At 49.9% G+C, this 13,920-nt stretch overlaps 1 protein-coding gene across 3 annotated transcripts in view; it reads right to left on the bottom strand.

The window, feature by feature from the left end:
- Positions 1-13,920, bottom strand: part of AKNA (AT-hook transcription factor) — a 45,936-nt gene that overhangs the window by 16,461 nt on the left and 15,555 nt on the right. For all 3 annotated transcript variants that reach the window (XM_032635658.1, XM_032635656.1, XM_032635657.1), the window contains exons 7-16: positions 10,439-10,595; positions 10,099-10,167; positions 9,611-9,765; positions 6,677-6,736; positions 4,549-4,676; positions 3,870-4,077; positions 2,431-2,585; positions 2,154-2,330; positions 1,072-1,318; positions 85-191 (exon numbers count right to left, since the gene is read on the bottom strand). In XM_032635658.1, the coding sequence (XP_032491549.1) occupies positions 85-191; positions 1,072-1,318; positions 2,154-2,330; positions 2,431-2,585; positions 3,870-4,077; positions 4,549-4,676; positions 6,677-6,736; positions 9,611-9,765; positions 10,099-10,167; positions 10,439-10,595 (1,463 nt within the window). The remainder of the gene's footprint in view (positions 1-84; positions 192-1,071; positions 1,319-2,153; positions 2,331-2,430; positions 2,586-3,869; positions 4,078-4,548; positions 4,677-6,676; positions 6,737-9,610; positions 9,766-10,098; positions 10,168-10,438; positions 10,596-13,920) is intronic.

Raw genomic sequence — 13,920 nt, 5'->3', positions numbered from 1 at the left:
GCCATCTGTCCCTGTTCTGAGCTCACAGGCACTCTGATTCTCAGGCTATCTCAGGTGTGTACACTGATGGGGTCCCCAGGATACCTGATCTGGGAGAATCGGTGCTCTGGGGTCTGAGTGAGGGGCGACACTCTGCTGGTTTCTGAGCCCACAAAGCCACTGTCTGTCTCGGGGGATGCCATCCAGGGCTCCTGAAAGAGACAGCGTCCCTTTAAATCGGAGAAATATGCTTGAGGCACACTGGGAAACCCTTCCCAAGTCCTGGCCTGGGCCTTACATTCCAGAGGCTCACAGACAGGGAGGCTGGCCCAGCTCCCAGCAGCCGGGCCCAGGGGGTGAGGGTCCTTCAGCACAAGCACCCAGCCAACCTCAGGGACTCCACGCCCCGAGAAGACCCTGAGGAAGTCCCGCTTCCCTGAGAAGTGGGAGCCAGGGCCCTTGGGAGAGATACTGAGATATCCTGAGTTGAGAACAGAAAGAGGAGCAGAAATGTCCCGTGGTGGGAATGGGATTCTCATGTCCACACGGCTTCCGGGCTGGGCCTGGAACACCTTGGTCCTACCTGACTGCAGAAATGCCCGGGCCTGATGAATTGGGAAAATAAACTTGATCAAATATGCACACATCCAACACACTGCATCCAATGCAAGGTGCAAAGATGGCCAACAGAGAGACACGGGTGCCTGCCCTCAATGAGTTCATGGTCGAGTACAGACTCCTTACCATGGGCTCATTAGGACTACAGAGGGGTGTGTGTGTGTGTGTGTGTGTGTGTATGTGTACACATGCATACTATGTGTTTTTCTATGGGAGGATCCATCACATAAGTCACATTTCCACAGTGATTTGTGATTCCTACAAATCGCAAGCTCTCAGAGGAGAAAGGGGAGCTCCTGGTGGAGGGACGGGGGTGTGGGGAGCTATGGCACAAGCCCTGAATGTTGGGCAGGACTGTGACTGGCAAGGGCAGGAGTAGCAGGCATTCTGAGCAAAGGCCTGGAGGCAGGAGGCTCCAGGAGATGCAGGGAATGGCCCTGAGGCTCTGAGCCCATGCCCCGTGCAGACGCATACCTCCAGGTGGGGCCCGCCAGCTTGGCACGGAGACTTCAGTGGAAGGCGCTCAGAGATGCCACTTCCCTCTAGGCTGGTCAGACTGCTCTGGTGGGACTCCGCAGACTTGGTGCCCTGAGGTGGGGGGGGCCTGCTTGGGCCTGAAGGAGCTGCCTCAGCTTTGTCCAGGCCCTGCAGGTGCCTGTCTCTGCCCACGGATGCGTGGAAGTCTGCTGGCTTCACAGACGCCATCTGCTCCACGGTTTCCCTGGCAGGGAAGGAGAGGCACACTGGCCCTGAGCCGTGGCATGGGCTGGGCAGCCCTGTCCCGGTAGCCACACAGTCTAGGGCACAAACTCTGGAGTCAGGAACCCCTGCGTGCCCACCCTGGTTCTGCCACCCTCTCGCTGTGTGACCTTGGGCAAGGCACCTCCCCTCTCTGAACCTCATTTTTCTTAACTGTAAAATGGGGATGCCTAAAAATCCCACCCTATACAGTGCAGCAGAAACAGTGTGGAAAGAGATGTGCTAAAGCATCCTTTCCCAGGCTTCTGGAATTGTCTTCCATCTTCGCCCTTCCAGACATTTCCATCAACTTTTTCAATCTACTCAAAAAGACTTTATGTCACTGTTATAAACAGAAGACCAGTATTTTGTGTTACAAATAGAAACTAACTTTGCAAATAAATACAAGGAACATGAAAACAATATTATCATAGTCTAGATAGATCCTGTTGCTTAGTAAAGGCTCTGGGCCTGAGGCCTGCTTGTTTTCTCTCTCGCTCTCTGTTTTTAAAGGAAGATCAAGAGAGGCACTGAAGACATAATAGCCCTAACTGAGATTTCTCCTTGATGTCCATGGAATGTCTGAGACTGAGAAGGAGAGTAATGTTATTTAATGCTGCATCTGTCCTACCAGAAACCTCGTCCCACAACACCCAATCATTTCAAATGCTATCAATGGTATATGTTGCACGTTTTGGAGAGACACTGAGCTACATGTCAGGAAGGCCGTTTCTAAACTGTCTAGCTCACTATGACAATTTCCACCCCTGCGGTTTCTGAGCTGGTGTGGGACAAGCGGGGAAGGCTCATTGACATACTCGACGGGGCCCCCGTGACTTCTCTCAGTCTGTGCTGGGGGCTGTCTGGTGGGGAGCCTGGTGGCCGCTGCTTTTCCTGGAGCTGAAGCTGGCCCCTCAACTTCCAGGGTGTGGCCCTGCCCCTCCCCCTCCTCCTCCAGCCTCAGGGCTTCTGGGAGAGACTTCACACTGAGGTACCTGCAGAAGAACACAGAGGGGCGTGACTTCTGCCCAGCAGGGCCAGCAAGGTCCCACCACTGGACCCACCACCCTGGCCTCACTCCTGGTGGGCACTCACTGCTCTAGGAGGCCATGGAAATCGTGCTCCACCCGCAGCTCCTTGTGCCCGAGCGGGGTCGGGAGGCCCAGCAGCCTGTCCTCTACTTCATTGCTGGTAGCGCTCAGATCCAAGTTCACGTGCAATGGGTGGAGGCCAGCGTTGATGGCGTCGAGCTGGGGCCAGAAAGGAGGAGGGGCAGAGATTCAGCAGACGTCTGAGACCACCTTTTAAGGACCCACCTTATGCCAGGCTCATGCTGGGTGCCAAAGAGTAAGAAATAGTTTAGGTTCACTAACCTATCATCCTTTTATGTGTGCACAAGTAGGGACTGGGTCATGCGATCTTTGATACTGACTGCCATTGATTGAGCCCCTGCTACGTGCCAGGCGCTGTACAGACATCACTTCACAACAATCCCACCAGTACCTAGGTTATTACAACCCATTTCACAGACAGGTAACTGAGGCTCAAATGATTTGCCTAAAGTCACACAGAAGTGAGGGGCAGAGCCTAGATTTGAACCCAGATTTCCATTCCAACATGGACACCCAGCCCCTCAAAACACCTTCACCATGGGAGCAGGGGAGCCCCTCAAGATGACGCACTCGAGTTGATTGTCTCTCATGGGGTTGTGACGTGGGCTAGAGAGAATTCTACAAAGCCCCTTCCATGTACAGCCCTTCTCTAGTGTCGCCACCTCTGTGAATAGTCCCCATATTCACCCAGGACTAAAAGTTAGAAGCTTGGAGGTCATCGTTTGCTCCTTTCCTCTCATCACCAATCCAAGTCCAGTCAAATGTACCTTCTAAACCTCTCTCAAGTCCATGCACGTCTCTCCATCTGCCCCGCCACCTCCCCGCTTCTGACCTACCTGCAAATCCTCTGGTATCTTCTCCTGCTGAAAAACCCAGCAGAGTTTAAGACCATCCCCTTGATGTGACCCACACACGTATGTCCTGAGGCCCCTGCCTGCCTCCCCAGCCTCCTCCCCTCTCCTGCCTGTCTCCCCTGCCTCTTAGACAACTGTCCTCCTCAGGGTCCATAGTCTAACCACAGGGCCTTTGCACAGGCTGTTTTTCCTGCCAGATGGCTTTTCTGCACCTAGTAATTCCTACTCACCCTCAGATCTCATTTAAACATTACTTCCTCAAGGAAAGTTTCTCTGACCCCCTAAACTCAGATATGTTACCCTGTTATCTACTCTGATAGAACCTCATAATTTTCCTTCAGAGCACGGATCCAAATTATAGTTAAGTAACTGGGTAACTAGTTCAACTAGACAGAAAACTCCATGAGGGTACAGGCCACCTATTATTTGTTGTTTTCTACTGAATTCCCACCATGTGTCATGAGTCTTGGCACATGGTACAAACTTCTCAGATATGTCATGAAGAAGTTAATGGATGGAGAAAACAGTGAATGAAGGAACAGTCCAATACGGTTGGGCAAAGAGGTACCTCAGGGCAGAGGGTCTGGATGGCGGGCGTGGGGGCTTGCTCCAAAGGAGGGGGCAGGCCCGTTGGCTGGGGTGGGGAGGGCACAGCTGGGGAGCTGTCCAGAGCCAAGTCTGACCCGGCTGGCTCAGGTTCCTGCTGGTTCTGGTCTATGTGGTCCTTCAGCTCATCCAGGCGAATTCCCAGCTGGAATATCTCTGCCTCCAGCTCCCTGGAACGAGGAAACATCAGGCAGGTCTGGGAGGCTGTGCTTCAGAGCAGAGGCCCCAGAGATGCCCGTGGAGAGTGCATCTGACATCATAATCTAGATTATGTGGAGAGCAAAATCAACAAGGTGAAAGTGGACGCCCCTGGGAATAAGGAGGCCTCAGCCTGAGTCCCCTTCTGCCACCATGTGGCTGCAGGAGCTTGAGTAAATCCCTGCCCCCTCTGGCCTCAGTTTCCCCATTGTCCAATGAGGGGCTTTAACTCTTATCTCCAAGGTCACTTCTCATTGAAGGGAGTTCCAAAAGGACACAAATCTCAGCCTTCAAGTATCCCCCATCTGGACATGTTGTTAATTGGGATAGGACTTCTCCCTGTTCCCCAAGTGTGTGAATTATGAGGACAAACTGTCCCCCTCCTGGTGGGAACCCAGGGCCTGACCCTTCTGTCCTTGGAGGCCTCTCTCCCCAGCATGTACCTGCCGGGATCAAATCTCCCGGGCGTCCCCGTGGAGCCGGCAAGCTGCTGGGCCAGGTGTTGCTCCCTGCAGGCCTTCAGATACTCCTCCTCCAAGGCCGCGTGGACAGCCTTTAGCTGCTGGAAGACCTGAAGCCAGACAGGCCAAGAAGACTTGAGTGCCCAGCCCCCGTGGGCTCCATCCTTGCAGACACAGTGGACGAGACAGCTCTTTGGGGGAAGGGAGGGGCATGGGATTCTGGGACTGTGGAGGCCTCCGGGCCCCGGAATATCTGGAAGGCTGGGGTTGGTACCCTCTGGAGGCTGCTCACTCTGGTCAATCTCCCTGCCATCAGATTGGTATGGCAGAGGCATGGCTTAGAGCACTGGCACCAGCCCCGGAGGGTACCAGTCCTTCCTGGGTAGACCTGCAAGAACCCAATGTTCCATGATGGTCATAGTGTCAAATATGCTATCACTATATCCCCATAAGGACCTAGTACTTGAGACACCTTAGATCCTCATCCTCGATTCTCAGAACAGTGGATTTTGGAACATTAGTCGTTCTTTTCCCAAATCCTTATAGACTATCACAACAGATGGTATTATCATCACCATCAAACTGTTGATAATGATAACTAACATTTATGAGCACTGAGGCTCTGTCTAAAGCCCTTTGCATTATTCATTTAATCCTCAACATAAGCCTAATGAGAAGGGTAATTTATCATCTTCATTTAAACAGGATGAAACTACAGCACAGAGAGATTACTTAAGTCAGTGAAGGTCACATAGAGTCAGGATATGAACCCAGGCCCTCTAGCTCCAGAGCTCATGGTCCCAACGATTATGCTAGGTCCCCACGGTAAACATGATCGTAGCTAACTCATGGGAGGTTAAAACTATGGGAGGTGGGCTCATTATCCCTGGCTTTTTATCATCCTCATCTCACTCATCCTATGCTGACGATAGGCTGAGGCCAAGGACAACCTAGAGTCTAGCACCCTGTCAAACTTTATCTTCCAACAGCTCTCAATCTCCCTGCATATGGGGGAATCAGGAGAGGGGGAAGAAAAAGAATGGTTTTGATTTTCAAGGTCCTTGATCATCCACTCAGTGAGATAATACAATCCATATCACATTTTGTAATTGGAGAATGTGTGTAACATCTATATAGTAACATAATGCTCGGTAACATAATATTAACAGTAAAAACTATCAAACCAAGTGCGTTGCATTTGCCCTACTCACCCTCCCTCAGCTCCTCTCCCCACCCCGCTCTGCGCCCGGAGCATCAGCTGGTTTCCCCTGGAGCCTGTCTAGGGGAGGCATCTATTAGAGGTCACAGGGTGGAAGGAAAGAGACCTGGGAGGGAACTGCTCCTGGCAGGCACTAGTCCCTGGGCTTCCCTGTCCCTGGTCGGGCTCCCTGAGGCTGCTGCCCACACCCCAGCTAATAGTCCCTTCACTGATCTCTACACCCGCAGCTTTGAGAGCTCCATCTTCTTGGGACCTTGGCTGATGCGTAAGAAATCTAAATTTTATATATGACCACAGTTATCTAGAAATACGAGAGCCCAGAAGGAAGTAAGCCAATAATGGTTAGGTTAGGGGTTTCTTTCCCTTTCCCCCCAGTTTTCATTTTAGCAATTACTTTTATAATAAGGAAAATTATAAAAAGAAAAGGCCTTTTCCTGGTTGCCGACAGGCAATATAATCCATGGGAAGCTGTGCAGGGCAACGATTACGACCCTGGACTTGGGAATCAGACAGACCTGGGTCTGGGCTGTGCCGTCTACTGGCTGTGTGGCCTTCCAGCTGCCTCTCTGGGCTTCAGTTCATCCCAGTTAAATGTGGGTGATGACTGTGACTGCCTTGCCAGGTTTTTATGGTGATAAAGTGAAATAATGTACATCAAGGGCTTACCACAGTGCCTGGCACACCAGCATCTTGGCTTAATAAATGGTGACTATTGTGATCTAATGATCATTATCATGGAAAGCTAATCAGGGGCTGTTTGTTCTAAAAGGAGACACGATGTCTGGGATTCTCTGGTCTGTCTTACAGCAAACGAGGCTTCAGAGCCTGTGCCATGGGAGACAGAGCAGCTGTCTTGGCAGCTCCAAGGGCATCTCTTGAAGTGGGCAGTACCTTGAGTTGGTCCTGGGGTGTCAGCTGTCCTGCTTGCAGCAGTTCTACAAAGGACTCCACCTGGGAATTGGAAAGGGAAGGAAACACGCTCCATTAATCCAGACTCAGAAGGTAAGTCCTACAGACTCCCACACTTAGCCACAGTCACACTTTGGTGCGGAGAGCTGGGCCCTGCCTTGGGATGTGGGTTTTCTGACAAGCACGGAGAGGCGGGTGCCAGAAAAGCTCCACCACTGGCCTGGGCCATGGCAGCCTTGGGAAAAATCAAAGTGGAACCTCCAGGAATTTATTGACAGCAAAGCGCACTTACTCCTGTGCATGAAACCTACAGCAGCGTGGTGGGCATGGGACAACAGGAAACAGTCTGAATGCCTATCTGTGGAACGGTATGCAGCCATCCAGAAGATGAGGGCACATGTGTGTATTCTCATGTGTAAATGCCTCCAAGACCTACTTTTCAGCATCAAATCAAGGTACAGGACAATGCTTATGGTAGGCTACCATCTGTATAAGATACGGAGAGAACAAAGAAGGAAAAATACAAACACAGTTGCTTATGTATTATAAACTATCTCTAGAAGGATGCAGGAGACTAAAATATTAATTGCTTCTAGGGAGGAGAACTGGGTGGTGGGCAGGTACAAAGATGGGAGGAAGGTTTTCTACTATATGTATCCTCTGAACTTTGAACAAAGTGAATTTATTGGCTACCCAGAAATATTCATATTTGAGACATTAAAAAAGTCAAGGTAGGGCTTCCCTGGTGGCGCAGTGGTTGAGAGTACGCCTGCCGATGCAGGGGACGCGGGTTCGTGCCCCGGTCCGGGAAGATCCCACATGCCACGAGCGGCTAGGCCCGTGAGCCATGGCCGCTGAGCCTGCGCGTCCGGAGCCTGTGCTCCGCAACGGGAGAGGCCACAACAGTGAGAGGTCTGTGTACGGCAAAAAAAAAAAATTTGCAAGCAAAGTTATTAAGTTTATATTCAATTACTGCAAAATTTGAGTCAGGACATTCTCCCTGACACCACATTTGAAAATAAATTAAAAAAAAAAAGTCAAGGTACATTATAGTGTACATACTCATGTGACCATTTCTATAAATGCATGTGTGTGCATTAAACATTTTGCATGAAGCAGAAGGGCAAGAGGGGAAGAAAAGATTTCACTGAATATATTCTTTGTCCTGTGTGAGGGTCTTTACCATGGGTATCTATTACTGTTACAAAAATTTTTTAATTAGAAAAAAATGGCAAAGACAATTTGGAGATTTTTAGCATTTCTAGGAAAGCTCTAGATCAGTGCCAAAATATAACATAGAAATTTACCTAATATAATTACATTATATAATTTATATAACATAAAATAGAAATGTAATGCAAGCTGCATATGTAATTTAAAACTTTCCAGGAGCCATACTAAAAATGTGAAAAGACACAAGTGAATTAATTTTAATAATATATTTTATAAACCTAAAATATTATCTTGACATGTAATCAATGTAAAAAAATACATTGAAAATTTTATATTCTTTTTGTTGCACAAAGTCTTTGAAAGCCAGTATGTGTTTTACACTTACAGAACGTCTCAATTTGGAGTGGCCACATGTCAAGTACTCACTAGCCGCCTGACCAGTGGCTCCTGTATGGACAGGGCAGCCTGGATCATTAGGGGTCAGCTGGTGCCCCAGATTTTGCTCAATGTGGTGACCTTGGCTTTGCTTTACTTTAGAGCACACAGGAGAAACATCTCTCCAGTTACAGGACCCAGAATGGCGGTGATAAAAAGGAATAAAGTTCATGCTGCTACAACATGGATGAGACTTGAAAACGTTATGCTAAGTGAAAGAAGCCAGACACAAAAGGACAAATGCTACATGAATCCATTTATAGGAAATGTCCAAAATAGGTAAACCCAAAGAGACAGAAAGTAGATGAGCAGCTGCCAGGGCCTGGGGGGAAGGGGAATGGGGGGTGACTGCTTAATGCATAGGCAGTTTCTTAGTGGGCGATGAAAATGTTCTAAACTTGATGGTGTTGATGGCTGCACAGCTGTGAATATACTAAAAGCCACTGAAGCATTAACTTTAACTGACTGAATTGTATGTTATGTGAATTATATCTCAATAAAGATGTTACAAACAAGAAAGAAGGAAAGGAAGGAAGGAAGGGAAGAAAGAATGGTGGTGTTTCTTTGAAAGAATTTGTTTTATGGACATGGTGATGTATGTATTGCATTTCCCTTTCTGCATTGACAACTAGGAAGCTCAAAACCAAATGTGAATCTGATAAAGCATTCAGGGTCCAGCAGAGCACTTTGTTTATTCACTTCTCCCTAAGTTCCTTTTATTTTTTTTCCTATCCTTACTTCCCCTTTGCCCCAGTTTCCTCACTTCCGTTTTCAGTATGTGGTTACAATGCATGTATTTTCTAAGCTGCTTTAAAGTACTTTTGGAATAAGGCCAAGTGTATAGTTATAAACAGACCTGCAAACAATTCATAGTTATTTGGATGAAAATATAAAGGCCCCTTGAGAAGTGACTGAGGATTGATTTCCATAACGAAAGGAACTAAGGAAGTGAGGTGATCTATCCTAAAGAGGAGAAGGTAGAGTAGAGGTTCCGTAACCCTTCCAGAATCCTGAAAAAGCAGGGAGTCTCCCCCAGAAGTGAAACCGGAGATAGTTTCAAGCACAATTAGAGAGAGTTTGATGAGACACAATGCCAAAAAGGGAGTTAAATCTAGCACTGGGTGACAAGGAGGAGGCTGGAGCCAGGAGGTCTCTAAAACCAGGGTCAGGGAGGCTCTGTTTCCAAGTTAACTCCAGCAGGGGAATAATGAGCGAGCCTCGTAGACAGCCCCTCATCCAAGCGGGCAGAGGCTCTGCTTTCTCCAGGTGAGTTCCATCTCTCGTGGGCAAAGCTGGGGCTCCACTCACCTTGGCCAGGAACTGACTGGCCCGAGAAGTCAGCTCCTGGGCCTGCTCCGCTGAGGGCTGGTTCTTGGCGATGCCCGGGTCGTCCGGGAGCCACCCTAGGGCGGGTGTGCTGGGGGGCGAGGAGGGGTTCAGGTCTCCTTCAGCTGATGGCCACCCTGGAATATACAACCACTAAATGCTGGGGCCAAGAACAGTCCTTCCTGGGGCTGAGAGACAGTTGCTGAACCTCAAATCCACCACCTCCATCCTCGAATGAAAGCTCAGCCATCTCACGATCGTGCCATCTTCACATCGACCTGAGGGAGGGGCCTGGGCAGTGTTGTCCCCATTTATAGGAGAGAACAAGGTGTGGATCAGCCCCGGATGACACATCTAGAGCCAAGCCAGGCCTCTGGGTGTCCAGTCAATAGTGTGGGCTCCAACTCGGAAAGATGTGGGTTCAAATGCCGACCCTCCCCCATAGCAGTGTGACCTTTACACGTCCTCACCTCTCTGAGCCTCGGTCTCCTTGACTGTCAGTGGGGTAACACCAGTGGGGATCTCACCGGGTGAGGGCTCTACAGTGACGATGCTCTTTGTCATACAACTCGTCCGAGATCACACAGCTGCTAGGTGGCAGAGCTAGGGCTTCGCCCAGGCTGCTCTGACTCAAAGCAGACACTTTCTACATCTCCATTTGACCTCTTCAAGTCACAGGGCCCAGAGAGGGGCCTCACCTCCCTCCCTCCCCTGGCCTAAAGCCAGTGCCACCCCAGGGTGAACCAAGTGTCCCTAGAGCAGGGTTACAACAGAGGAGCCCTTCAGCCACATCTCCTCTCCCAGACTCACCTGAAGCCTCAGAGGTCTGCAGGCCCTTGGCGGGGCCTGGCCACCGCTCTACAGAGTGGGGCTGTGGGATGGTGAAGGACAAGACCTTGGTCCCCTGGGGCATCGTCCCCGTGTGGATGCTGTGGCTGGGCTGGGGCGGGTCCAAGTACAGGTTCACCTTTAAGGGAGGAGAGGCACAGCAGAGCCAAGGGTTGGGGCCAACCCACCCAAAAGGCCTCACCTTCATTCATGCCATCATTCAGGCGCTCAACAAACATGCCTTTGTATAATAAATAATACCTTTTAGTGGAACCCTTGGGTGGGGGCCAAACACTGGGCCAAGGGCTTACATATCCTTTCATTCTCTCTTTATGGCAGTCCTGAGAGGGAGGGACCATACGCCTATCTTACAGAAGAGGGAACTGAGACTCAGAGAGGTTGAGTCACTTACTCAAAATCTCCAGCTGAAAAATCCTTGGGCTGGGATTATAACTCTGCTTTGACCCCAAAGTCTATGGTTTTCCATATTAATGATTTTATTAATAATATTTGTTATAATATATCATAATAATATTGTAATCAATCTAATATTTAACACAGAACAAGTATAATTATATTATAGTAATATAATTAATATTTGTTATTAATAAAAATATTTCCAATAATTATCATTACATTGATAATAACTGCAATTAATGACTGCTTGAGTGAATGAGTCAATCAACAAGTAAAGGAATTATGTCTCAGTTGTAGCACATCTCCAACATTTGAGGATGGATTTCATATGGTAAATAGTCTAGTGTTTGGGAGAGAAGTAGAGAGTCAGGGAGATGGCCAAGGAAGACCTTCTGAAGTTAAAGACCCAAGTGGTTTAAAGCAGGGGTTGGCAACTATGGTCTGTTTGAGTGAACAAGGTTTTAGTGAACACAGCCGTGCTCGCTTGCTTTTGTATCGTCTGTGGTTGCTTTCATCCTGTAACAGCCGAGATGAGTTGTTACCATGGAGAACAGATGGCCCACAAAGCTGAAAATATTCACTATCTGGCCCTCTACAGAAACAGTTTGCTGATCTCTGGCTTAGTGCGTGAGCTCTGCAGTGCCTGGGTTCACACTGAGGCTCTACCACCACCCTCCTCTGAGTGCTAGAGCAGCTGACGGAACTCACCTGTCTGCACAAAGTGAGTGCTCATTAAATAGCAGCCACCACCCCCACATTCATCATCATCCATATTATAACTATTACCATCACCATCATCACCACCATCATCACTATCACCATCATCACCACCATCACCATCACCATCATCACCACCATCATCACCATCACCATCATCACCATCACCATCATCACCACCATCATCATCACCATCATCACCATCACCACCATCACCATCACCATCATCACCATCACCATCACCATCATCACCATCACCATCACCACCATCACCATCATCACCACCATCATCATCACCATCACCATCATCATCACCATCATCATCACCATCACCATCATCACCATCATCATCACCATCATCACCACCATCATCATCACCATCACCATCATCATCACCATCATCATCACCATCACCATCACCATCATCACCATCACCACCATCACCATCATCACCATCACCATCATCACCATCACCATCATCACCATCACCATCATCACCACCATCACCATCATCACCACCATCACCATCATCATCACCATCATCACCACCATCATCACCATCACCATCATCACCACCATCACCATCACCATCATCACCATCACCATCACCATCATCATCACCATCACCATCATCACCATCACCATCATCACCACCATCATCATCACCATCACCATCATCACCATCACCATCATCACCACCATCATCACCATCACCATCATCATCACCATCACCATCACCATCATCACCACCATCACCATCATCACCACCATCACCACCATCATCACCATTGTCATGTATGTGGCCATCATGGAGGCAGGCCCCTAAAAAAGCTATTCTCCTATGTTGCCTCAGTGTCCCCTGGTCCTCATGATGTCAGGCTGCTTATCTTACTGCCCTCTGCTACCCTAAGGTCAGGAGTGGGCAGCTCAGGGTGGGCTCCCAGGCCCACAGAAGGCAGCCTCTCCCTGCTTAAGCTGCTCTTCACGTCCTGGCTGTGGCAGAAAAATCTATTCCAAAGTGAGGGACAATGGCTCAGCCGTGGCTGGGCCCCTGCTGCCTCCCCGCCTCTTTCAGGCCCAGCCTCTGATGAGAACAAAGCTGGATTTTAATAATCCCCTTGGCCATCTGCTCAGGCCCGCCTGTGGGGACTTGCCCACCAGCACCCCTCTCCTCCCAGGGTGACCCAAATCTGGGGGAGTCCCGGTCCTCCTGCGTTCTCCCCCTGCCCCACCCATCGGCCAGCCCCAGCCCGGGTCCACCAAAGGCCCAACCTGGGGGAGCAACAGGAACAAACCTCTCAGCACCTCTGTTTGCACAGAGGGACCAAAGGCCCGTGCAGAGGCCCGGGAAGCGGGGAGCTGGGGTGAGTGTGGGTTTGCCGAGCTGCTCAGGCTTGTCCCTCCTGGACCCGTCTGTGGTGGGCAGGACCCACCCCCAGGGTCCCCGTTTAAACCAGGGTGTCCCACGGTGCTCGCTGAGGCTGGATTGGCTCCCTCAGGGGCGTTAAGCAGGGAAGGGTAGACGAGTGTGGGAAGCACAGGGTTAAATAACTGACTAATCTCAGCACAGATGGGTTCCTCACAGCCTTTAAAATGCTAATGGGCTTTATGAATGGGGCGGGGAGTGGAGAGACTAGGAAATGCTTCCCCAACTCCTCCAAACACACAAACCTCCCCCGCGCCTCTCCTCCCTCCCCCGTGCCTCTCCTCCCTCCCCCACATCCTTACCCTCCCCTCCCCCTCCCCCCTCCCACTCCCACCCTCACCTCCACCAGGCGGCCATCAGAACACACACTTTAGGAAAGGCAGTTTTATGTCAGCCCCCCTGATTCTTTCTGGGGTAATTTCCGGTCTCAGCCGCTCCAGATCCCCCTACAGCTGAGGTGGGGGACAGCAGCTGGAGGGAGGTGGCAACACAGCTGCGAATGCAGGACACCCCCATAAACTCTGGCCCTAAGCTAGTCACCGAGCAGTGACTCCTGACCAGCCCTGGCTCCCTGCCCGCACCCCAGACGGGATCCAGTAGTGCCCCCCCAGCCCGGCCCTGGAACTCCCTGGTCAGCTTCCCCAGTGGCAGAGCTCACAATCGTTTAGTCTGGATCTGTTAAACCTAAAAAAATAAATAAGCTGTTAAACAGCTTAAAATAAGCTGTTAAACGTGAAAAAAAAAAAAAAAAAAAAAGGGTGGGCTGTGGGCTACTGGGCTCACACCCCAGCTCCGGCACCTACTTGCTGAGTGATGGCTCTGTGCCTCAGTTTCCCCCATGGTAAATGACTGAGGACAGTGGTCTGTACACGTCATGTTTTACTATTGATATTATCACTGTAAC

This window comes from Phocoena sinus, chromosome 6, assembly GCF_008692025.1.
Source record: "Phocoena sinus isolate mPhoSin1 chromosome 6, mPhoSin1.pri, whole genome shotgun sequence".
Taxonomy (NCBI): Eukaryota; Metazoa; Chordata; class Mammalia; order Artiodactyla; family Phocoenidae; genus Phocoena; species Phocoena sinus.
This window is presented reverse-complemented; position numbering and strand designations above follow the sequence as displayed.